The sequence below is a fragment of the Salmo salar genome, chromosome 16 (genome assembly GCF_965601325.2).
Source record: "Salmo salar chromosome 16, fSalSal1, whole genome shotgun sequence".
In the NCBI taxonomy this organism is placed as follows: Eukaryota; Metazoa; Chordata; class Actinopteri; order Salmoniformes; family Salmonidae; genus Salmo; species Salmo salar.
This window is the reverse complement of record NC_138306.1, coordinates 26,734,966-26,761,796: the sequence shown is the minus strand read 5'-3', so window position 1 is coordinate 26,761,796 and position 26,831 is coordinate 26,734,966. Positions and strand designations below refer to the sequence as shown.

At 48.3% G+C, this 26,831-nt stretch overlaps 1 protein-coding gene across 1 annotated transcript in view; it reads left to right on the top strand.

Moving 5' to 3' along the window:
- The window catches only part of LOC106573449 (protein piccolo), a 100,789-nt gene that overhangs the window by 32,151 nt on the left and 41,807 nt on the right, over positions 1-26,831 (top strand). The window contains exons 9-16 of the mRNA XM_014148501.3: positions 12,350-13,141; positions 13,399-19,837; positions 20,221-20,816; positions 20,933-22,000; positions 22,181-22,446; positions 22,625-23,426; positions 23,602-24,691; positions 26,660-26,728. Coding sequence (XP_014003976.3) covers positions 12,350-13,141; positions 13,399-19,837; positions 20,221-20,816; positions 20,933-22,000; positions 22,181-22,446; positions 22,625-23,426; positions 23,602-24,691; positions 26,660-26,728 — 11,122 coding nt within the window. The remainder of the gene's footprint in view (positions 1-12,349; positions 13,142-13,398; positions 19,838-20,220; positions 20,817-20,932; positions 22,001-22,180; positions 22,447-22,624; positions 23,427-23,601; positions 24,692-26,659; positions 26,729-26,831) is intronic.

Sequence of the window (26,831 nt, the reverse complement as noted above, 5' to 3'; positions counted from 1 at the left end):
GCCAATGGGAGCCTTAGAAAGTGTCATGTTACAGCACAGATGCTGTATTTTCGATAGAGATGCAAAAGAAGGACAACAAATTGTCAGACAGGGCACTTCCTGTATGGAATCTTCTCAGGTTTTGGCCTGCCATATGAGTTCTGTTATACTCACAGACACCATTCAACCAGTTTTAGAAACTTTGGAGTGTTTTCTATCCAAATCTACTAATTATATGCATATTCTAGCTTCTGGGCAGGAGTAGTAACCAGATTAAATCGGGGACGTTTTTTATCCGGCCGTGCAAATACTGCCCCCTAGCCCCAACAGGTTTTAACCAAGGTCAGTAGCTTAATCTGTGGTACATTTGCTGTACCTTCAGCTAGGAATTTCTAAATGTTGAGATGTGTTCCACTGTAGGCCCTGGCCCAGGCTGTTGCTGCGGTGATAAGGAGAAACCCCTTGGTGCATCCTTTCAACTCTTTTTCACAGACTGTGTGTTTCACAAGGTTCTAGCCAAGCTCTTTCATGTAGGGTTTATAACCATAGCACTTTATTTTTCAGTGTGTTTGTCTCAAACCTCAAGTCACATTTTTCTTTTTTTACTTCTAAGGCTGTATGTTTGAAAGGATAGTCTGCAGAGCCAATCTGATTTAAATGTGCGACCTTGAGCTGTCTTGGACCTGGTCTTCCTTAAATGATACTAACCCTGATACAATTAGGGCTATGTAGAATTTCACTGCTGTAGCCTACTTTCCAGCTCAATTGACTCAGAGTAATATCTCTATTATTTTAGGGCAGTTGATCGGTGTGTTGTGCATAGGAGCAGTCCCTAGCTGTGATGTGCATCCTTTAAGCTAAAATATCCCTTCAAAATGGGAAAGTGGTGCTGATTGCTATTTTGATGGGGGTCTTGGCTGTCAGTTGAAGGAGAGGGAATAGAATCTCCCCCTAGAGACCTGTCCCCTCTTTCTTTCATTCTTTCTTTCTATTTACTCCTCTCTCTCCATATCCTCTTCCCTTCTCTCCCTCTCTCCCCTCCCTCAATCTTTCCCTTCTCTCTGCCTGTCTTCAAAGGAAAATCTGCTTATTGCAGATTAGTGGGTCAACAAGCTCTATTATCAGAGGGCCAGATTGATGAGAAGTGTGAGCACTTCGGGGGCTGCTAAAAGAACACTATATTAGCCAGCTACAGCCGTTGCCAAAGGCAGGTGCCAGGAAATCAATAAGGAACCTACCAGCACGAGCTTCTATAAGAATAGAGTTTCTCTGATGGCCTGAAATATACGGCTACTAACACAACCCACTGAACTTTTATTCAATTCACCTCTTGGATGGGATGATATCAGATGTAAATCTCCAGTATTTCTGTACGCCAGCTGCTAGGGGCCTTGGCTGGCGCACTGTGTGCTTGTGAATAGAGTAATGTAGCCAAGCTATTGGTGTTGTTGTGTTTATGTTGACATGTTGACATGTTAACGAAAATAGTTCTTGCTTGCTTACAGCAGCAGTGTGTTGGACCTAGAGGCTCTCTGGTTTCACGTTTGTTATAAAGAGCATTCTTTGCCGAGTTGCACACCTGTGTTATTTGATATCGATGCCTATGTTGTAGCTGAATAGGATGAATGCCTCTTGTCGCTCAAGCCACTGATGCTGTAAAGATTGTCACACACTGTAAAATATGCAGAGGGGGCAAAATGTCATTGTTTCAGCTGGTTGATTGATGGTCCAATGCATTAAACAGAGTGTGTGATTTAGTGTAGAGCTCAGCAGATACACGGGGGTGGTGTTATAGGTCTAGCTGGTATAGGGTCCCTGTGGGTCAACATAGCAGCTTCCTGACAGCTGTCACTGTGAAGGCCTTGTTAATCCAGCTCTGAGACTAATCACAATTGACGACTGCACAGCTCCCCTGCTCCCCCTACTCCCCCTGCTCTTCCTGCTCCCCTACTCCCCCTGCTCTACCTGCTCCCCTACTCCCCCTACTCTACCTGCTCCCCTACTCCCCCTGCTCTTCCTGCTCCCCTACTCCCCCTGCTCTACCTGCTCCCCTACTCCCCCTACTCTACCTGCTCCCCTACTCCCCCTACTCTACCTGCTCCCCTACTCCCCCTGCTCTACCTGCTCCCCTACTCCCCCTACTCTACCTGCTCCCCTACTCCCCCTGCTCTACCTGCTCCCCTACTCCCCCTGCTCTTCCTGCTCCCCTACTCCCCCTGCTCTTCCTGCTCCCCTACTCCCCCTGCTCTACCTGCTCCCCTACTCCCCCTGCTCTTCCTGCTCCCCTACTCCCCCTGCTCTACCTGCTCCCCTACTCCCCCTGCTCTACCTGCTCCCCTACTCCCCCTGCTCTACCTGCTCCCCTACTCCCCCTGCTCTACCTGCTCCCCTACTCCCCCTGCTCTTCCTGCTCCCCTACTCCCCCTGCTCTACCTGCTCCCCTACTCCCCCTGCTCTACCTGCTCCCCTACTCCCCCTGCTCTACCTGCTCCCCTACTCCCCCTGCTCTACCTGCTCCCCTACTCCCCCTGCTCTACCTGCTCCCCTACTCCCCCTGCTCTACCTGCTCCCCTACTCCCCCTGCTCTTCCTGCTCCCCTACTCCCCCTGCTCTACCTGCTCCCCTACTCCCCCTGCTCTACCTGCTCCCCTACTCCCCCTGCTCTACCTGCTCCCCTACTCCCCCTGCTCTTCCTGCTCCCCTACTCCCCCTGCTCTACCTGCTCCCCTACTCCCCCTGCTCTACCTGCTCCCCTACTCCCCCTGCTCTACCTGCTCCCCTACTCCCCCTGCTCTTCCTGCTCCCCTACTCCCCCTGCTCACCCTGCTCCCCTACTCCCCCTGCTCACCCTGCTCCCCTACTCCCCCTGCTCACCCTGCTCCCCTACTCCCCCTGCTCCCCCTACTCCCCCTGCTCACCCTGCTCCCCTACTCCCCCTGCTCACCCTGCTCCCCTACTCCCCCTGCTCACCCTGCTCCCCTACTCCCCCTGCTCTCAGCACAGAGCTCCTGCTTAAACTTATTTAATTAAAGGATGGGATGATGGTAGACCCAGGAGTCAGGAGTCTCTACTGGAGTGGAAACCGAGTAACAGCCATATCATTACAAGGTTCACCACTCGAAACATTGTGTCTTCGACTCTGGCAAACACATATATCTTGATCCTTCTAGACTCCCATTACTTGTATGTGTTGACATAATGTACTGCCGAGGTGTTGGTGAAATAGTAGTTGCTAAGCATTACAACTTTCCCTCATCTTACAGATACATACAAGTAATCTATAATATACTGCTCAAAAAAATAAAGGGAACACTTAAACAACACAATGTAACTCCAAGTCAATCACACTTCTGTGAAATCAAACTGTCCACTTAAGAAGCAACACTGATTGACAATAAATTTCACATGGTGTTGTGCAAATGGAATAGACAACAGGTGGAAATTATAGGCAATTAGCAAGACACCCCCAATAAAGGAGTGGTTCTGCAGGTGGTGACCACAGACCACTTCTCAGTTCCTATGCTTCCTGGCTGATGTTTTGGTCACTTTTGAATGCTGGCAGTGCTTTCACTCTAGTGGTAGCATGAGACGGAGTCTACAACCCACACAAGTGGCTCAGGTAGTGCAGCTCATCCAGGATGGCACATCAATGTGAGCTGTGGCAAGAAGGTTTTCTGTGTCTGTCAGCGTAGTGTCCAGAGCATGGAGGCGCTACCAGGAGACAGGCCAGTACATCAGGAGACGTGGAGGAGGCCGTAGGAGGGCAACAACCCAGCAGCAGGACCGCTACCTCCGCCTTTGTGCAAGGAGAAGCAGGAGGAGCACTGCCAGAGCCCTGCAAAATTACCTCCAGCAGGCCACAAATGTGCATGTGTCTGCTCAAACGGTGAGAAACAGACTCCATGAGGGTGGTATGAGGGCCCGACGTCCACAGGTGGGGGTTGTGCTTACAGCCCAAAACCGTGCAGGACGTTTCGCATTTGCCAGAGAACACCAAGATTGGCTAATTCGCCACTGGCGCCCTGTGCTCTTCACAGATGAAAGCAGGTTCAAAATGAGCACATGTGACAGACGTGACAGAGTCTGGAGACGCCGTGGAAAACGTTCTGCTGCCTGCAACATCCTCCAGCATGACCGGTTTGGCGGTGGGTCAGTCATGGTGTGGGGTGGCATTTCTTTGGGGGGCCGCACAGCCCTCCATGTGCTCGCCAGAGGTAGCCTGACTGCCATTAGGTACCGAGATGAGATCCTCAGACCCCTTGTGAGACCATATGCTGGTGCGGTTGGCCCTGGGTTCCTCCTAATGCAAGACAATGCTAGACCTCATGTGGCTGGATTGTGTCAGCAGTTCCTGCAAGAGGAAGGCATTGATGCTATGGACTGGCCCGCCCGTTCCCCAGACCTGAATCCAATTGAGCACATCTGGGACATCATGTCTCGCTCCATCTACCAACGCCACGTTGCACCACAGACTGTCCAGGAGTTGGCGGATGCTTTAGTCCAGGTCTGGGAGGAGATCCCTCAGGAGACCATCCGCCACCTCATCAGGAGCATGCCCAGGCATTGTAGGGAGGTCATACAGGCACGTGGAGGCCACACACACTACTGAGCCTCATTTTGACTTGTTTTAAGGACATTACATCAAAGTTGGATCAGCCTGTAGTCTGGTTTTCCACTTTAATTTAGAGTGTGACTCCAAATCAAGACCTCCATGGGTTGATAAATTGGATTTCCATTGATTATTTTTGTGTGATATTGTTGTCAGCACATTCAACTATGTAAAGAAAAAAGTATTTAATAAGTTTATTTCATTCATTCAGATCTAGGATGTGTTATTTTAGTGTTCCCTTTATTTTTTTGAGCAGTGTATATTGGATGTTTCAGCTTGGACTGAGGCCAGTATCCCAGCTGGAGAGGTGTGAGAGACTAGTCCATATTTAGCCAGGGAGAGAGGAGAATGACTTGGAGACGGGGTAGTATAGAGAGGAAAGGGACTGGGGGACAGGGTAGTATAGAGAGGAAAGGGACTGGGGGACAGGGTAGTGTAGAGAGGAGATGGACTTGGGGACAGGGTAGTGTAGAGAGGAAAGGGACTGGGGGGACAGGGTAGTGTAGAGAGGAAAGGGACTGTGGAACAGGTAGTGTAGAGAGAGGAGAGGGACTGGGGGACAGGGTAGTGTAGAGAGGAAAGGGACTGGGGGGACAGGGTAGTGTAGAGAGGAAAGGGACTGTGGAACAGGTAGTGTAGAGAGAGGAGAGGGACTGGGGGGACAGGGTAGTGTAGAGAGGAAAGGGACTGTGGAACAGGTAGTGTAGAGAGAGGAGAGGGACTGGGGGACAGGGTAGTGTAGAAAGGAGATGGACTTGGGGACAGGGTAGTGTAGAGAGGAAAGGGACTGGGGGGACAGGGTAGTGTAGAGAGGAAAGGGACTGTGGAACAGGTAGTGTAGAGAGAGGAGAGGGACTGGGGGACAGGGTAGTGTAGAAAGGAGATGGACTTGGGGACAGGGTAGTGTAGAGAGGAAAGGGACTGTGGAACAGGTAGTGTAGAGAGAGGAGAGGGACTGGGGGACAGGGTAGTGTAGAAAGGAAAGGGACTGTCGAACAGGTAGTGTAGGGAGAGGACAGAGACTGTGGGACAGGGTAGTGTAGACAGGAAAGGGACTGGGGGGACAGGGTACTGTAGAAAGGAAAGGGATTGTGGAACAGGTAGTGTAGAGAGAGGAGAGGGACTGGGGGACAGGGTACTGTAGAGAGGAAAGGGACTGGGTAACTGGGTACTGTAGAGAGGAAAGGGACTGGGTAACTGGGTACTGTAGAGAGGAAAGGGACTGGGTAACTGGGTACTGTAGAGAGGAAAGGGACTGGGTAACTGGGTACTGTAGAGAGGAAAGGGACTGGGTAACTGGGTACTGTAGAGAGGAAAGGGACTGGGTAACTGGGTACTGTAGAGAGGAAATGGACTGGGTAACTGGGTACTGTAGATATGCTGTTCAGGGTACACAGAGGCTTTCCTCAGCCCTCTGAGTGAGCTGTTGTTTCATCTTCCTCCAATGATTCCTCCACAACCCATGCAAAGTGTGCTCTGTCACATGGAACCTTGTCGATTTTAATGAGTTATGCAAATTACGTTGTGTTGTAGTTCATTGACAATCCAAGGACATCTCAATCTAAGATGTAATGGTGGAAATAAAATAAATATAATAAGTAAGCATAATAAAATATGTAAGCATAAACATGATGATTTCGCCTTGAGTTTAATCATGTTGTGGGTAAAGGCAGTGCTGAGGTACAGTGCCTTGCAAAAATATTAATTCCCCTTGGCATTTTTCCTATTTTGTTGCATTACAACCTGTAATTTAAATGGATTTTAAATGGACATAATTTTTTAAATAAAGTCCACCTGTGTGCAATTTAAGTGTCACATGATCTGTCACATGATCTCAGTATATACAGTTGAAGTTGGAAGTTTACATACACTTAGGTTGGAGTCATTAAAACTTATTTTTCAATCACTCCACAAATTTCTTGTGAACAAACTATAGTTTTGGCAAGTCGGTTAGGACATCTACTTTGTGCATGACACAAGTAATTTTTCCAACAATTGTTTACATACAGCTTATTTCACTTATAATTCACTGTATCACAATTCCAGTGGGTCAGAAGTTTACATACGCTACGTTGACTGTGCCTTTAAACAGCTTGTGAAATTCCAGAAAATTATGTCATAGCTTTAGAAGCTTCTGATAGGCTAATTGACATCATTTGAGTCAATTGCAGGTGTACCTGTGGATGTATGTCAAGTCCTACCTTCAAATTCTGTGCCTCTTTGCTTGACATCATGGGAAAATCAAAAGAAATCAGCCAATAACTCAGAAAAACAATTGTAGACCTCCACAAGTCTAGTTCATCCAAATGCCTGAAGGTACCACGTTCATCTGTACAAACAATAGTACGCAAGTATAGACACCATGGGACCACGCAGCCATTATACCGCTAAGGAAGGAGATGCGTTCTGTCTTCTAGAGATGAACGTCCTTTGGTGTGAAAAGTGCAAATCAATCCAAGAACAACAGCGAAGGACCATGTGAAGATGCTGGAGGAAACAGATACAAAGGTATCTATATCCACAGTAAAACGAGTCCAATATCGACATAACCTGAAAGGCCGCTCAGCAAGGAAGAAGCCACTGCTCCAAAACTGCCATAAAAAAGCCAGACTATGGTTTGCAACTGCACATGAGGGCAAAGATCATACTTTTTGGAGAAATGTCCTATGGTCTGATGAAACAAAAATATAACTGTCTGGACATAGTGACCATCGTTATGTTTGTAGGAAAAAGGGGGAGGCTTGCAAGCCGAAGAACACCATCCCAACCGTAAAGCACGGGGGTGGCAGCATCATGTTGTGGGGGTGCTTTACTGCAAGAGGGACTGGTGCACTTCACAAAATAGATGGCATCATGGGGTAGGAAAATGATGTGGGTATATTGAAGCAACATCTCAAGACATCAGTAGGAAGTTAAAGATTGGTCGCAAATTGATTTTCCGAATAGACAAAGCCATCACCAAGCATACTTCCAAAGTTGTGGCAAAATGGCTTAAGGACAACAAAGTCAAGGTATTGGAGTGGCCATCACAAAGCCCTGACCTCAATCCTATAGAAAATGTGTGGGCAGAACTGAAAAAGCGTGTGAAAGCAAGGAGGCCTACAAACCTGACTCAGTTACACCAGCTCTGTCAGGAGGAATGGGCCAAAATTCATCCAACTTTTTGTGGGAAGCTTGTGGAAGGCTACCCGAAACGTTTGACCCAAGATAAACAATTTAAAGGCAATGGTACCAAATACCAATTGAGTGTATGTAAACTTCTGATCCACTGGGAATTTGATTAAATAAATAAAAGTTAAAATAAATCATTTTCTCTACTATTATTCTGACATTTCACATTCTTAAAATAAAGTGGTGATTCTAACTGACCTAAGACAGGGAATTTTTACTAGGATTAAATGTCAGGAATTGTGAAAAACTGAGTTTAAATGTATTTGGCTAAGGTGTATGTAAACTTCTGACTTCAACTCTATATACCTGTTCTGACAGGCCCCAGAGTCTGCAACACCACTAAGCAAGGGGAACCACCAAGCGAGCGGCACAATGAAGACCAAGGAGCTCTCCAAACAGGTCAGGGACAAAAATATCTGAAACTTTGAACCTCCCACAAAGCACCTTTACATCCATTATTTAAAAAATTACAGAATATGGAACCACAACAAACCTTCCAAGAGAGGGCTGCCCACTAAAACTCATGGACCAGGCAAGGAGGGCATTAATCAAAGAGGCAACTAAGAGACCAAAGATAATCCTGAACGAGCTGCAAAGCTATACAGCAGAGATTGGAGTATGTGTCCATAGGACCACTTTAAGCCGTACACTCCACAGAGCTGGGCTTTACAGAAGAGTGGACAGAAAAAAGCCATTGCTTAAAGAACAAAATAAGCAAACATGTTTGGTGTTCGCCAAAAGGCATGTGAGAGACTCCCCAAACATATTGAAGAAGGTACTCTGGTCAGATGAGACTACAATTGAGCGTTTTGGTCTTCAAGGAAAACACTATGTCTGGTGCAAACCCAACACCTCTCATCACCCCGAGAAAACCATCCCCATAGTGAAGCATGGTGGTGTCAGCATCATACTGTGGGGATGTTTTTTATCGGCAGGGACTGGGAAACTGGTCAGAATTGAAGGAATGATGGATGGCGCTAAATACAGGGAAATTCATGTGTGAAACCTGTTTCAGTCTTCCAGAGATTTGAGACTGGGACAGAGGTTTACCTTCCAGCAGGACAATGACCCTAAGCACACTGCTAAAGCAACACTCGAGTGGTTTAAGGGGTTAAGGAGAAACATTTAAATGTCTTGGAATGGCCTAATCAAAGCCCAGACTTCAATCCAATTGAGAATCTGTGGTAGAGGTCGACCGATTAATCGAAATGGCCAATTAATTAGGGCCGATTTCAAGTTTTCATAACATCGGTAATCGGTATTTTTGGCCACCGATTTAAAAAATATATATATCTTTTTTTTTCTCACACCTTTATTTAACTATGCAAGTCAGATTAAGAACACATTCTTATTTTCAATGACTGCCTAGGAACGGGGGTTAACTGCCTTGTTCAGGGGGGATTCGTTTTTGCAACCTTCCGGTTACTAGTCCAACACTCTAACCACCTGCCTAACATTGCACTCCACGAGGAGCCTGCATGGCAAGCTGACTACCTGTTATGTGAGGGCAGCAAGAAGCCAAGGTAAGTTGCTAGCTAGCATTAAACTTATCTTATAAAAAACGATCAATCTTAACATAATCACTAGTTAACTACACATGGTTGATGATATTACTAGTTTATCTAACGTGTCCTGCGTTGCATATAGTCGATGCGATGCCTGTTCATTTCTCATTGAATCACAGCCTACTTCGACAAACGGGTGTTGATTTAACAAGCGCATTTGCGAAAAAAGCACTGTTGTTACACCAATGTACCTAACCATAAACATCTATGCCTTTCTTTAAAACCAATACACAAGTATATATTTTTAAACCTGCATATTTAGTTAATATTGCCTGCTAACATGAAATTGTGTCACTTATCTTGCGTTCATTGCACGCAGTCAGGGTATATGCAACAGTTTGGGCGGCCTGGCTCGTTGTGAAATAATTTGCCAGAATTGTACGTAATTATGACATAACATTGAAGGTTGTGCAATGTAACAGGAATATTTAGACTTAGGGATGCCACCCGTTAGATAAAATACAGAACGGTTCCGTATTTCACTGAAAGAAAAAAACGTTTTGTTTTCGAGATGATAGTTTCCGGATTCGACCATTTTAATGACCTAAGGCTCGTATTTCTGTGTGTTTATTATATTATAATTAAGTCTATGATTTGATAGAGCAGTCTGACTGAGCGATGGTAGGCACCAGCAGGCTCGTAAGCATTCATTCAAACAGCACTTTCGTGCGTTTTGCCAGCAGCTCTTCGCTGTGCTTCAAGCATTGCGCTGTTTATGACTTCAAGCCGGGTGGGTATAATTTGTAGAATGTTCCAACAGGAATCTATTCCAAAAACTTCGTAAATAACAAGGTTGCCAAAAAACAACACATACAAAGTTGTATAGCGGCAGAATAAGATACCGGGTAGGGAGTGGTCTATTTCATTGAGTTTTTCACTCATCACGTTTATTGTGAAAAATGTCTGTCCTCACTCTGGTTGCCTATGGACAAACATCAAGAATAAGCTACGTGGTGAGTTGATGCCTATTCGGCAGCTAGTTAGCTAGGTTTGTATGCGTTGCTACTTTGTATGCGTTGTTGGTTGGCAACCTTTTACTTTACGTTTTTTGGAACAGATTTCTGTTGGAACGTTCCACAAATTATACCCACCCCTTCAAGCCTGTCAACTCCCAAGATTAGGCTGGTGTAACCGATGTGAAATGGCTAGCTAGTTAGCAGGGTGCGCGCTAATAGCGTTTCAAACGTCACTCGCTCTGAGACTTGGAGTAGTTGTTCCCCTTGCTCTGCATGGGTAACGCTGCTTCGAGGGTGGCTGTTGTCGATGTGTTCCTGGTTCGAGCCCAGGTAGGAGCGAGGAGAGGGACGGAAACTATACTGTTACACTGGTAATACTGAAGTGCCTATAAGAACATCCAATAGTCAAAGGTATATGAAATACAAATTGTATAGAAAGAAATAGTCCTATAATTCCTATAATAACTACAACCTAAAACTTCTTACCTGGGAATATTGAAGACTCATGTTAAAAGGAACCACCAGCTTTCATATGTTCCCACGTTCTGAGCAAGGCACTTAAACGTTAGCTTTCTTACATGGCACATATTGCACTTTTACTTTCTTCTCCAACACTTTGTTTTGCATTATTTAAACCAAATTGAACATGTTTCATTATTTATTTGAGGCTAAATTGATTTTATTGATGTATTATATTAAGTTAAAATAAGTGTTCATTCAGTATTGTTGTAGTTGTCATTATTACTTTATTACTTTTTTATTGCTTTTTTGGCCCGACAATAATCGGTATCGGTATCGGCGTTGAAAAAAAAAATCACAATCGGTCGACCTCTAATCTGTGGTATGACTTAAAGATTGCTGTACACAAATACTTTTTTCCCTCACTGTATGCTTCGAGGTTGACTGTTGTTGATGTGTGCAGAGGGTCCCTGGTTCATACCCCTTAACTATCTCATGTTTTGATAATAAGCATTAAGCTATGTAGCAAAGGCTTTTTTGTTAGTTCCGACCCCTGACCACAAATGTTCACATGGCAAGGGCGTGGTAGTGGAGGTATTTTAGGCTTGTTTCTGGGAACACACATGGGATCCCTGGCACATCTGGGTGTGGTTTGGACTACATTGCCTAAGCTTGGCCATGACAGAAGGTGGGTTACATCACTCGCTAAAGCTCCCATCAGCATGTGACATCCCCATGAAATATTATTAATATACGTCACTGGTCTCTGAGCCAGCACTAATCCCCTTGAGAAAGTGTCTGTCACCATTGACTTTCTTGAACAAGCCGTACATATTCTTCAACTAGTCATGATCTAGGAAGCACACTGAATCATCTTTGTCATCCTCATCAAAAAGCAAATGGAGAAAAACAGACAATCAAAATTGGATCCAACTACAGGCTTATGTAGCTAAACAAATGTTGCATGCGTGCATTTGGGTGTGTGCATGCATTTGGGTTCATGCAGTTAGCCATCTTTATTCCTGCAAATATATACATCTTTGAATATGTACACTAATGTGTACAGTAGAACATGTGTTTATAAGTACAATTTCAGTGTTGTGTGTGCATGTGGGTTTATCTGTGCAAACGTATGGTATATCCTAATATCTCACACACACGGTGATTGAATTCTGTGATCCTGTGTGATAGTACACCACTGGCGCTCTGCTCTAGGCAGAGTTTACTGATAATGCGTTTTTCTCAACTGGCCCAAAATAAATGGAGTTAAAAATGTTAATGCTGATGTGTTGAGTGATTTCATGTAAATAGCAATACGATTCACTGTAAGATATGATTTGTTTTCTGACAAGGTAAGAAATTTGTATCTAGTGACATTAAGACATTTTGTTGCTTTTGTATCGCTGATGAATGCTGTTCAAAAATCAATATTATGAAGGGTGAATGCTTTTTCCTCTATTGTATTTGGAACAAAGCCATGTGTTGGCTTGGAATAATGCCAACATGGTCTGTAATAAGTACTTGCCACCTGTGCGTTGTCCCCTCTACTACAGAAGTAATAGATGATCTGACTACTAACCACTGTGTGTTGTTCTCTGTGTTGACAAAAGGAATGGCTGTGTCTGAACTGCCAGACACAGAGAGCTCTGTCTGGTCAGCTGGGAGACATGGGGATGATGGCCCAGCCACAACTCACTAAGATCGGTGCCCAGCCCACACCACAGCCTGTAGCCACATCCACAAAGACAGAGGCCCAGTTTCCAGCAGCAACCACAACCAAGGCCCAGGCTGTTCCTCTCACATCAGAGCCCATTCCACCTACACTAACACCTGCTCTTGCACAAAAGGAGCTGGAGCCAAAGGTGAAACTCCCTGAGGCTGAAGCTCCCAATGCGGTCGCAAAGGCTGAGGCTCCAAAGACAGAAGTTCTCAAGGTGAAGATCGCCAAGACAGAGGCACCAAAAATGGAGTCTTCTGTGGCAGAAGTTCCTACAAGTGAGCTGCCCAAACCTGTACCACCTAAATCGGAACCACCCAAGACTCCAGTGGTAGCTGCTCCTGTTGTCTCTGTCCCAGTGACTGAGGCCATGACTGCTCCTGCTCCTCTACCCACCACAGTCGCTACTGCCATTGCTGTCACTCCAGCCACTGTGGAGGCTAAGGCTCAACCAGCAGAGCTACATAAACCAACAGAGGAGAAGGTTGAGAAGCCAGCAGAGGAGAAGGTTGAGAAGCCACTGAAGCAACAGAAACCAGTACCTGTCACAGTGGCTGAGAGGGTAACTCCACAACCAGTCCCAACAGCTGATACTATCAAGAAAGTGGCCGCTCCATTGGTTGAAAAGGTGGATGATGTCCTTCCTGAACCTCAGCAGATTCTCACTGAGAAGGAGACTGTGGAGGCAAGTATTTGTTCATCAGTTTGAATCAATGTATTGTTGTTTGTGTTTGTTGTTAACATAATTCCTATAATCTTTAGTAAAGATTGTGATTCCATACAAATATAGATTGCTGCCATAGTTCTTAACTGTTCACACAAATAGAATTTGCTCCAGGAGCCATAAACTAAATCAGATAGCAAAGTATGTGAGACATATGTTTTTAGTTGTCCATGCACAGGACAAGCACATTTTAATGTGATGCTTTTTTTCATTTTCAGGAGGAGAAAGAGCCAACTGCAGACTCCCTCCTAGCAGACCAGGTAGTAGTTGAGGTACCGTCCAGCCCAGCCAGTCCATTTGAGGCTGACACCAAGATTGAGGACCATAGTATCAAGTCCCAGGATGGACCAGATATACTTCCTATCTCACAGGGCTCCTACAGCTCAGAGGAAGAGCTGAAGGAGTTGCAGACAGACAGAAATGTCCCTATGAATGACACGACCGCTGACACAGCCATGCCTTCCAAGGAAGAGGTGAATGTGGAGAAGAGGCGTCTGAATTACGTGCAGATGGAGGAGAGCAGTGGGAGCGAACCCTCGCCCCAGGTCCAGAGACGGAGGTTAAGTGCGATAGCAGTCAGCACGGCAGCCTCATCCAGCAGTGAGGACTACAAAGCAGACAGCCCAGCAGTCAGCCCAGACTCATCTGTGGATGAGGAGGAGTTCATCCGCAGGCAGATCATGGGGATGACAGGAGAGGAGGAGATGTTTCTCTCAGAGGAGGAAAAAGATGAGAAAGAGAGCAGAGAGGAGGAGACCAAGGAGGCCGAGGTGGATAACGAATCAGGCAAATCCAAACTTCTGCTAAAGAAAGGCATTATGGCTAATGAAGACAGCCCAGCCAGGAGACCATCTCTTCCAGGATCTGAGGCTAAAACCACTGCAGATAGTTCTGAGCTCACCACCACTGTGTTTAAGAAAGACATGATGTTACAGAGAACAAAGAGCACGGATGATGGAGAGCCTGAGGTGGAGAGCATCACAGAGTCTCTGGAGGACAAGTCCAAAGGTGAGGGGTCATCCAGTGTCCAGGTGTCCAGCTTCACCCCTGGAACCTCTCCCACCTCAGCCTCTTCTCTGGAGGAGGACAGCGACAGCAGCCCCAGCCACAAGAGGAGCGGGGAGGGGAAACAGCACCGCAAGGCTAAGCACAGGCAGGCTGGCCAGTTCCTTCCCACCATCGAGGACTCGTCAGAAGAGGAGGAACTCAGGGAGGAAGAAGACCACCTCAGGGATCAGGATAAACAGAAGGAGTCGGACCAGCAGCAGGGGAAGAGGAGCTCCAAGAAGTCCAAGAGGGATAAAGATGAACTACAGACTCAGAGGAAATGGGATAAGCCTGTAACCTCGCCCAGTAACCTGTCTCCTATTGAAAACGCCTCGCCCACTGTGGAGGTGAGGCAGGCTAGAGAGATGGAAGTGTTTCACAAGTCCTCAGCCTCTGACTATTCTCCTAGCATGGAGTCTGATTCAGAGGCGTTTCACACGGAGGCCAAGATAGCTGTCCCAAAAGGACAGAAGTTCAGTACTGCAGAGCCACTAAAGAGTGCAGAGGAGGTATATGAGGAGATGCTTCAGAAAGCTAGATCTCCTAATGGAGAGACAGAGCCAGTCCCTGAGATAGAGCCACTCTACGGTGGCATGGCCATAGAGGACTACCTCTATGAGTCCCTAGTGGAGGAGCCTGAAGCTAAACCTAGTTCAGCCCGACCGGAGCAGCCCAGTAAAGACCATGCTAAAGAGCCAGGGAAGAAAAGTTTAAGGTCTCCTGAAGAGGTGTATGAGGAGATGATGCAGAAAAAGAAGGAACTGATGTTGATAGAGCAGGAGTTTCAGAGGGCTCAGTCAGCGATGGACACTCCAAATCCAGAAATACATGTGACTGCACCATCCAGTGCTGCAGCTGAGAGCTGCAAAGTTGGTGAGGCAGAGGGAGAAAAGCCTATGTTAGATGCTGATTCTACCTACGTTAAAAGGAAGAAACGTCCTGCTCCACCACGACCCTCTGAACCTCCTAAACGGCCTGAGGTCAACGTTGCCAAGCCAACAGTTCCTCAGGATATGACTATGAGGAGGGCTCTTTTCCCCATACCGGACTTGAAGATCACCCAGTGTTCCTCTGGAGAGGATGAGACAGATGATAGTATAATAGAGGAGTATGGAGTGGGAGTGTCCTCTGATATTACCCCTAGCGATGAGTCTGAGACTAAAGAACAGGTAGAGTCCTCTCCAGTTTCAGAACATACCCCAATAACAGAGGCAGCTGAGATTGAACCCATCACAGTAGTGTGTGAGGTTCCCCAGGCGAAAGCTACTCCAGCTCCTGCCCCTGAGACAGTTCTAGCCACCAGTACAACCACCACAACATCACCAATCTCTCCAGTATCACCGCCCACCTCACCAGCAACTCCAGACTCAAGTCTAGCCTCCAATGCTACTTCCTCCTCCTCTTTCCAAGCTCCAAGTCCTCTCTCCTCTGACTCTACTCCAGTGTCCACTCCAACACCAGACCTGGCCAAAGCTGCAGCTCCCTTCGCAGCTCAGCCACCTGCTGATATCTCCCCTCCTTCTATTGCTCCCATTATGGCTGTTTCTCCAACCACAGTTTTGGTCACAATTCCAGATGTGGTGACAGATCCAACCCAAGCACCAACACCAGCTACGACTACAGTCCATGCTTCTGCTCCACTAGCCCAACCCCAAGCTCCTGCCACAGTCCCTGCCTCAGTGGTGGTGCACATACCTGATCCGGTTGTAATCCAAATGCCAGACCTGGTTACATCTCCATCCCAGATGTCTGTTCAGCGTCCACCTTCTGTGCAGATCACAGCACCAACTCCAGTACCAAGCCCAGTACCTTCTGAAGCCACATCTCCAGTCCCAGCTGCTCCCAGTGCAATGTCAACTTCGGCTCCAGTCTCTGCTCCAACTCCAGCCCCAGCTCCAGTTGTCGTCCAAATGCCAGACCTGGTTACCATCACCTCTTCAGTTTCACCCCAAGCCCCACTGCCTGTGACATCCTCAGCTCGTGCCCAGGCTACAGTGGTGCATTCAGTCCCTGTCCAGACTGCTGCCCCACCTCCAACCCCAGTAGTAGTCCCAGCCATAGGGACACGCCGAATTCAGAGACAAGCCTCCACCAAAAAAGCCCCACCTCCTCCTCCACCTAGGTCTACATCAGTCTCCCAGCCACAAACCTCAGCAGAGCCTACCTCTATCAGGGCCATCCATAATGTCTCCCCAACCGTGACTACCACTATAGCCATGGGAGCAGCTCTGCCTGTGGTGGTGAATGTACAGTCGCTAGTGGAGGATGTCCGGCCAGAAGGTGTTGCTGGCTCTCAGGTTATGATGACCCCAACCAGACAGGGGCATGCGGTCATCATAGTCCCCAATGTGGAGAACATGTCGGTGCTCAGCCAGACAACCCAAGACCTTGTGGCAAACTCAGTGGCAATAACTACCACCTCTGCTGTGGTTGAAGGCAGTAGTCAGATAGCAGCAAGGCCTGTGGTTGTCAGTGTTGCTCCTTTCTATACTGCTCCCTCTGTTCCTGCTGTACACAGCTCAGACACATATATACCTTTGGCAGATACCCCAACACCTCCTTTGCCTCCTCCACCACCCCCTGCTACCTTACTAAAGCCAGCTGTTTATCCCAAAAAGCCTTCCATTTCCATCCCACCTTCAGTCCCAACATCAGTGCCGGTCTCAGCTGCTTTGACAATGGCACAGGCGACTGGAACAACCCCAGGCCCCAGTCCAGTACACAAGGCCCCTGCACCCCCTCCAGTCCCCCCCAAGCCTGTGTCCATCCCTGCAGGGCTGGTGTTCAGCCACCGACCAGGGGAGAGTGTCAAACCTCCAGTGTATCCCACTGCCAGCCACACACTACCCACGACCAGAGAAGTGGTTCCGAAAGCCAGCTCAGCAGAGCCATTCACAGCCACAACACTGCCCAGGACCAGAGAACCTCCCAATGCCCTGTCTCTGAGTCTGACCACCCCAGTGGAATCCAAGATGAGTGCTACCTCACCCAGGTCCCCCCTTTCTCCAAGGAATGCCAAGTGTCTGGAGACGTATGTTGTGATAACTCTGCCCTCAGAGCCTGGCACACCCACAGAGGGTATCACTGTCCAAGCCCCCATCAGAAGAGGGTCCATCCTCCCCTCTAAGCAGACAGGCCCGGGGGTTAGGACCACACCGTCAGAACAGCAGTCACCCATTGAGGCCTTCTCAGCCCAGGACAATGTCAGGAAAGCATCAGTTCCCTCATTGAGGCAGCCGCCACCACCAACAGCAGCAATAGGACCAGTCGAAGTAGCAGCACCCCTAGAGGGAGTCAAGGTTCTAGCAACAGCAAGGCGGCCTTCCATACCATCAGCTATGCAGCCTCCATACAGTATGGCTGAGGTGGTGACAGTTTCAGCTGGGTCTGAGATGCCTATTCAGGTACACAATGTCCCAGCTCCAATCAAGAAACCGTATAAACCTCCAACAGCCAAGCCACCGCAGACAGTGTCTGTGGTTATGACGATGCCATCAGAGCCACAGGTTCCTGTAGAAGTGTCTGCAACTCAAGCCTCTGGTAGAAGGGCATCAATACCTGCTGTACCTCAGCAGCCACAATATGTGGCTGAAGTAATGGCTTTACCAGCAGAGCTGGACATACCTACAGAGGTCGTTTCAATTGAGGCCATGTCCGGAAGAGCAACAATACCATCAGAAATGCAGCAACCACAAACCATGGCAGAGGTAATGCCATTACAGCAGGAAATACCAACGGGAGCTATGGCCACCCAAATCCATGTAGAAGCTACACCCTCAACCATGCATCAGTCACCATCTCTGATAGAGGTGATTTCAACTGAGGCTATCTTTAGAAGAGCATCAATACCATTGGAAATGCAGCAACCACAAACCATGGCAGAGGTAATGCCATTACAGCAGGACACACCATCAATACGATCATCTGCACCACAACCACAAGGAGTGGCTGAAGTCATGACTTTTGCTTCAGAGTATGAAATGCCTACGGAGGTTATAACAACTGAGGCCACTACCACTAGAAGGACATCCATATCCTCTGTAGCACAACAACCATACACATTTGCTGAAGTAATGACTTACCCATCAGAATATGAAACACCCACCCAGGTGGTTACAACTGAGGCTATTTCCACTACAAGAAGAGCGTCTATAACCATGCAGCAGCTTCTAACTATGGCCCAGGTTATCACAATGCCTGCAGAGGCAGAGGTGCCTCTAGAGGCATATGCTGCCCAAGTTCAATACAGGAGAGAATCCATCCCCTCAGCAGTGCAACCGCCACAGGCAGTATCAGAGGTCCTGAGTTACTCATCAGAGTATGAGACCCCCCTGGAGGTCATTACAACTGAAGCCTACACCAGGAGAATGTCAGTTCCCTCTGGCCAGGAGGTTCCCCAGACTGTCCCCGTGGCTCCAGTCACCATCACCAGGAAGTTCCACCAGGAGTCGATAGAGAGCCAGGAAATCCGTGGGCCTGAGAAGGTGGTGTCCAGCCTGAGCCACGTGTACTCCTCCTCTATCTCCACCTCAGCCCAGCCCCCGGAGAGACTGCCCAGCCTGGTCACTCAGGTGGTCACCACCGAGGTTCAGAGAACCACTGTGTCTGTGGTCCATGAGAGGCTGCCCCAGGCTCCTGCGTCAGACGCATTGGCCATCCCTATCCAGCCCTCTCCCAAACAGAACGGGAAGATCTATTCCGGTGATGCCATTGACCTCCGCACCATTAAGGTCGGTGTAAAGATGACTGATTCAGGGATGGACTTGACTCCTCAGGAATCGAGTCGCCAGTCCGTCTGTAGCAACTCTAGTGGCCGACATACGGCAGTGCAGCCAGAGATAGTGAACCTGAGTGCTGAGATTACCCCTTCCACCACGTTGGCTGTTGTAACTGATAGCATCACTATTGTCACCTGTTCAGCCACCATTGCCTCCTACACCAGCGAGCCAGCAGAAAAGCCTTTAGATCTGCAGAGTTATGTTGCCTCCATGCCTCTCCCTCTTACCACATACAAACCATTCGAGCCTCTGGCACAGATAGTGTATCGGCGGGTAGACTCTCCGCCTATCGTCAGCACGGTGACAGCCAGAGACACAGAGATACCAATTAACCTGTCCTATGGAGCCTCCACAGTAGATAGCAGGCTTCCAGTGACCATGGCCCCAGCTATCAGCAATGGGGGGACCATGCTCTCAGAGCTGGCTGGGGCCGTGGACCTGTCCACCTCCAGACCCCTTAGGGCCATGGTGGCTCTGTCCGGCACCAGCCCAGGTGTGGTGACCACGGTCGTAGAGGATGATGGGACGCCCATAGATCTGACAGCTGGGAAAAATGTGTGCTGTGACGTCATCTACAAGCTACCCTTCACAGGGAGCTGTAGGACCCAGCCACCAGTTATTACCCAGCCTGACAACCACTTTGGCTACAGAGACAACCACTATCAGTATGATCATGCTGGGGTCTATGGAATCAAGGTCTTGAACGGCAAGGCCATGTCTGAGACCAATCTGGCTGATGCAGGACTCTTCCTCTATAATGGAAAGACCAGATATGACTATAACGGTGTCTTGGACAGTGCAGTAGACCTGACAGCTGGTAATATTTCCGCAGGTTGGTGTGTTCTTTTTTTTACCTGCTTGAATTTGATTTCTGAATGGAAAATTATTTCAGTTATTATTGTTTCCCATTATGATTTTAATGAGCATTTACTGTACTTTTGCATGATTTATGTAATGATCTAGATTTCCATCAATGTTCTGTTCCTTTTGTCTTTTCTTTCTTTTTACACAGATGCATGCGTATGCCTGCGTGTTCTCCCACAATATTTTGGCTTTGCATCGTGCTAGCTGGACAGACTGGAGATGCTTGCATGCTTAGTGCTATGATCTCCCCAAATCAAATCTGCATGGCCTTTATTTTGTACAGAACATGTATATACAGTATGATGTTTTACCTATTGACTTAAACCTACATTTCTGGACCCGTCATGACAGGTGAAGCTCTAGACTACAGTAGTAAAGCTGCTGGGGCCTATACTGGGATATCCACTGCTCCATATTCCCAGGTCCCTGCTTATAGTGTCCTTAGATCCTCAGACGGAATAGTATACTCCTCCATAGCAGCCCCTGTTCCTTCTACATATGCCATTACCACCCAGCCAGGGTCCATCTTTAGCACCACCCTACCCCCTACCACCACCCTCCAGGAGCAGCCAGCCCAAGCTCCATACCCCTATGGCTTCATCCCCACCACCGACCCTAGCCACCAGATCATCAGCCTGGGCACTGGCCTCCCCAAGGACCTGCTGCCCAGCGCTCTGGCTGACATCATGACTGGCTTCCCTGCCCTGTACTCTGACCAGACCCTGGAGGCCATCGCAGCCTCTCTGGAGGCCCTGGCCTCGTTGCCCATGTTCCCCGGGCTGGATGACAGCAAGATCACCCAGTATCAGATGGAGAGGGAGTTCCTGCAGCTGGAGAAGCTGAAGCAGCTGTGTCTGGCAGAGGAGCTGGAGTGGGAGAGGCAGGAGATCCAGCGCTACCGCGAGCAGGAGCAGATCATGGTGCAGAGGGAGCTGGAGGAGCTACAGGTATGAATGTGTGTGTACATGTCTCCTGTGGTAATGTATCTGTTACTGTAAGCGGATGGACAATTGGCTGGACAACAATGTTATTCTAATCTATTCTAGTCTATTCTATTCTACAGGCTCTGAAACAGAAGTTGTTAGTACAACAGGAAGAGGAGCACCAGGCACACCTTGTAGCACAGCAGGAGACCTACAACCAGCAGAGGGAACAGCTAGAGCAGATCCAACAGCTCCAGGTGCAGCTACAGCACCAGCTAGAGGAGCACTACGGTACCACAGGAACCTCAGACAACCTGCTAGAGGCACAGTATGCAGGGGTGGGGGATAATGGTCAGTACTGGCCTGTTAGGGATGAGTCCACCACCTCATCCACTGTCATCCAGCTAGAGGGTGGGGTGCAGTATGTAACCGGTGAGGGTCAGAGAGAGGTTGGAGGTCAGGACCAGCTGCAATTCAGTAGGAAACAGTCGGCAGGGTCTAAGCAGCCTGGTGACCAGGGGTATGGTACAGGGGTGGTAGGAAAGAGGATAGTGGACAGTGGGGTCCAGACAGACGATGAGGACTCGGTAGATAGAACGTATGTGGGGAGGAGGAAGAGGAACAACAGGAGGGGTGTAGACAGCAGTGTTCAGACTGATGATGAGGAGGACCAGGAGGTTGAGTGGGACATGCCAACCAGGTCGCGGCGGCGCTCCCGCTCCAGCAAGCACAGCGGCGAGGGAAAACACGGTGGCTCTAAGGTCTCCAGCATCGCCATCCAGACTGTGGCAGAGATCTCTGTCCAGACCGACCACTCTGGCAGCATCAAATGCCCCAGCATCCAGATGGACACTAAGGTGGAGATCATCAAACACATCTCAGCCCCAGAGAACTCTCAGAGAGGAGGCAGCCTCAGCTGCCAGACAGACACAGACCGCAGGCGCCACTTGCCCGTAGAGGTGGGCTACAGCGCCTACCTGAAGGCAGACCTCGCCCCCAAGTCCCCCAAAGTGCTCTACTCTCCCGTGTCCCCCCTCTCCGCGAGTAAGGCCATGGAGGAAGGGCAGAAGAGGCTGACCACTGACCCGTCCAGGTTTTCCTCTGGCCCTAGGATGCTGAAGCCTGGACCGAAGTCTCTGCCTGACCCCAAGTCTCTCAGCCCCACCACCGAGGACAGGATAGGCTACCACTACACAGAAACATACTCTGTAAGTCACTGTAGTAAGAATACTGGAAACATAAGATAGTGTTAAACATGACCACGTTAAAGTGGGCGTAGTTAAGCACATTCATCGCATGCTGTTGACATTTTTGTTGAAAATATACCTGTCAATAATATTAAGTACTCTATCTTATCTCTTATCTTATTCCTTTTCGCTCTGTCATAGGGCCAGGGCTCTCCGTCAGGCACTGGAAAGAAGGTGAAGAGGACCCTACCCAACCCTCCCCCGGAGGATGACCCTCTGACTGGCCCGTCAGGCTACAGCACCAACTCAGCACGCCGACGGCTCGGCCGTCACACCACCATGGCCCGGGCCAAGATCTTGCAGGACATCGACAAGGAGCTGGACCTGGTGGAGAGAGAGTCATCCAAGCTCCGCAGAAAACAGGCCGAGCTAGATGAGGAGGAGAAAGAGATTGATGCCAAGCTGAGGTAATTTATTAATTTAACAATTTGTGAACCAGGCAAGTCGATATAGAACCAGTTCTGATTTACAATACAATAACATGCTTTAGATGAGTAGAACACATTGATGTGTATGAAGTGATTCCACATTTTTAGCACTTGGAAAGCACTGTATAAATCCAATCCCATCCTGTCCTTCTAACAGGTACCTGGAGATGGGCATCAACCGTCGTAAGGATGCCCTGCTGCAGGAGAGGGAGAAGAGGGAGAGGGCCTACCTGCAGGGTGTGGCTGAGGAGAGAGACTACATGTCGGACAGTGAGGTCAGCAACATCAGGGAGACCAGAGGGAACAGCCACGGCCTGGAGAGACCCAGGACAGCTCCCCAGTCAGAATTCGACCAGTTCATTCCCCCTGAAACTGAGGCTGACTCCCAGTACTCCACTCTTACCAGTCCCTACTCCCACTACACCCAGTATGTCCCCCAGACCCAGGCCATCAGCCACTACCCCCAGCAGACCCTGTACCAGCAGCAGGCCCTCTACCAGCAGCACCCCTACCAGAGTCAGTCAGTCTACTCCTCTGTGCCCAGCCTGTCCTACCCCCAGGCCTCCCACTCCCACCAGCAGGCCCAGTCCTCAGGCTACCAGTCCAAGAACACCACCAACTACGAGGTGATCCGGAACCAGCCCATGATCATCGTACCCTCCTCCAGCGAGGGTGGGTATGGGGTGGGGAAGTACGGCAGCCTGGAACTGAGGATGGGCCTGGAGGAGAGGAGCATGGCCTCCAGCCCCATGTCTAGTATATCTGCTGAGTCTTTCTACGCTGACATCGACCACCACAATGCCAGGAACTATGTTCTGATAGAGGACATAGAGCAGCTGACTAAAGGCTCTACAGCGCTGGGCTCTGCAGGGCTGGGGTCAGGGTTCAGTCTGCCTGATAAGGACCTGTCTAAGGCTGACAGGCTGCTCCGGGCCGCTGAGGCCAGGCGCACTGCAGAGGTAACTGATATGTAAACAGTAGATGTTCTTCTGTGTAATGGGGATGTTGTTACATATTGTATGTCAGTGTGTTTTGCTCAGTTTTTTTTGTTGGTATTTTGCTATACCGCATTTGCCTGTTCACTTGGGTGTTGTGATGATGATGATGATAAATTATTTTATTGTCTTTGTTTAGGTTGCGGAGTTCCTTGGTAACTCGCGTCTGCACAGCTACGGTAAAGGAGAGGAGGACTCTATGGAGGAGCCTTATGAGCTGAAGCTCCTGAAGCAACAGATAAAGCAGGAGTTTAGACGAGGGACAGAGGGTCTGGAGCACCTCTCAGGCCTGGGCATGCCCCAGTACCTCCCCACTGACCCCAGCTACAGACATTTCCCTAAGGCTGACAAGTACAGCATCAGCCGGCTGACTCTGGAGAAACAGGCTGCCAAGCAGCTCCCTGCCGCCGTGCTCTACCAGAAACAGATCAAGAACCAGAAGAAGGCAGCCCTGTTGGACCCCAAGATAACCAAGTTCTCCTCCATCCAGGAGAGCAGAGACCTGGAGCCAGACTACAACAGTTTCCTGGGCTCTGGAGCCTCGTCTGTCACCAACCTGTCCACGCGAGCCAGACTGCTCCAGGATGAGATCACCTTTGGCCTGAGGAAGAACCTGTCTGAGCAGCAGAAGTACCTGGACTCCTCCCTGGGATCTAACCTGGCTGGCTCTCTGGGCCAGAACCTGGGCCAGTCCCTTGGCCTGGGGGGACCCACCATGAGGACTACCCTACAGGACGACACCACCTACCCCAGTGGCACGCGCTCTCGCCCCTCCTCCCGACCCAACTCCCGCCCCAACTCCCGTCCCACTTCCGTCTATGGCCTGGATCTGTCCATCAAACGGGACCTTTCCAGCTCCTCTCTCAGGCTGAAGATTGAAGGAGAAGCATTGGACGGAGCGTTCGGCACGGGGGTGGCCAGGACCAAGCCCACCAGCCTGCCTATAAGCCAGAGCCGCGGGCGCATCCCCATCGTGGCTCAGAACTCAGAGGAGGAGAGCCCTCTGAGTCCTGTAGGAGAGCCCATGGGCATGGCCAGAGCCTCAGCCGGCCCTCTACCACCCATCTCAGCTGACTCCAGAGACCAGTTTGGCTCTAACCACTCCCTGCCGGAGGTCCAGCAGCACATGAGGGAGGAGTCCAGGGCTACACTGGGACATAGTGGGGTCTACGACAGAGACATAGCCTTCACCATGGACGACCTGGGGGGAGCCATGTCTGACAGCGAAGGTAAATGGCTCCTGAGGCTGTCACAGCACCCTGACTCTCTGGACAGGCAGCTACCGCATGCTCCTGACTGTGTTTATGTCTGCCTGAGAAGGCTCCTGATCACCTATTATTTCACATATTTTGTGGCTTTTGTCACATAACTGTGTTTGTGTTTTGTTCTGGTTGCTGTTTCTGTTTTGTTTGATGTCTGCATGCAACACTATTTATTTTCTTCACTGATGCATAATACTGTTGATGTTATGGTTGAGACAGCATGTCTGTGTTGTTAACTCTATCTATGATGTTATTAGCATGATCCAGTTCTCTTCTCTTCTTTTACATGTTGGTTTTCTGCTTTCATCACTGAGCAAATGTGTATTATGGGATACAGGGCTTCTTTAAACCATACAGAACAGTGAAATATCAATAGTGGATAATAGGTGATCATAAATAACACACACTTTAAGTGCCTCTGAGTACTGCTTTTGAAGAGAAAGAAAATAGAGTGATAATATATTTGAATGAGTGGGAGGGAGACTAATGAAAATCTAACAGTATGTCACTGCCATCTGGGTGCTGTCTATAGCCTATAGGCACCTTCATCTACACCACTCCTCCCCTCCTCCTTTTTCTTCTCCTTTCCCCTCTTCTCCATACATAAAATGTTATCTGGCTCTTGCAGGAAGTATGTCAGGCCTTTAGATAGACGTACAGTATGTTTACTTTTCCAAGCACCCTTGGAGCTATTGTGGAGCTTGGCCCCCTGGCAGCAGCCATTTTAAAGGCCTATTGCTGAATCACTATGTGTGGGTCTGGGTCTACTTACTGTAATTGTTCAGACGATGCAGACAGCCATTTATATAGAGCACCTGCCTCCCTCACTTCGTCTCCTGGCCAGCAATACACACATCTACTATTACAGCAGTAATAATACAGAGAGCATTATACTCACATTCATATTGCAATGCAATGACATCTTTTCCCTAAGGATTATGTAGTTGTAGATTATTTGTTTGTGTAGTTGAGTTTTAGATTTGAACCCATGTTGATAGTAGACATACAGTATATTTTATGATACTCACACCACACATAGTTATTTATAGCATATTCATCCCTGTCCATCTTGGGTATTTTCCATTTTGTATTCATGCATGTTGCTCTGAGATTAAATGAGTTTGAGTTTCCATTTCAATAAAGCTTTAAAGCATATTTTGCATGACGTTGGTTGCTATGAATGTTGGTTGCTGTGAATGTTTCTAAGGGACTGTAAATTTGCATGCTCTCTTCTGATTGGCAGCATGTGAATGTGTTCTCTACCCATCTCCTCCTGGGGAGTAAGTGTGAAATTACAGCTGTCCTTGCTTCTATCTTAAAGGGATACTTTGGGATTTTGACAATGAAGCCCTTGAACAACTTCCCTAGAGTCTCAGCATCCAGTATGAAGTTAGATGTTGTTTCGCAAGCCAATGCTAACTAGTGCTAGCACAATGACTGGAAACATGCTAGCAGTTACCATAGACTTCCAGTCATTGCGCTAACGCTAGTTAACAACTTCCTTAAATCTGCATGAAAATACATAAAAATGGTATCCACGAGTTCATCTGACTCTGAGGTCGTAGATAAAGGGCCTCATTGCCAAAATCCTGAAGTATCCATTTTAGTGTTTACTAACCAGGACAACACTCCTAAATATGTCCCTATGCTTCTGTTCCTATGTTTCTATCAGCCCGGCATAGTGTAGTCAGTTTCAGAATGACCACCATTTCATTTACATAGTTAAAAAAAAAATCATTAACAAGCAGAAACACAAACCAATAAACATTCATATGCAAGTGGATTCATTTTAGATAGCATTTTTCTTAGACATGCATATAGTACCGTTTTAAATGTACTTTAAAACTGACTCCAATGACAGACTGGTGAGTAGTTGATCAGCAGCAGACATAAATATGACCCCACATAAAGAGTGTCTATCTGCCTTGGTTCCAGCCCTAACTGACTCCATGCTGACACTGAACAGAGATGATCCCAGAATCTTTCATGAGAGTATCAGACACGGTAGAGTATTCTAGTTTAGAATGCTGCCTGCCCTCCACTAATACAGCAGCACCATGTTAAAGGGACACTCCGCAATATGATACCCAGCCATGCGTCAAGGAAA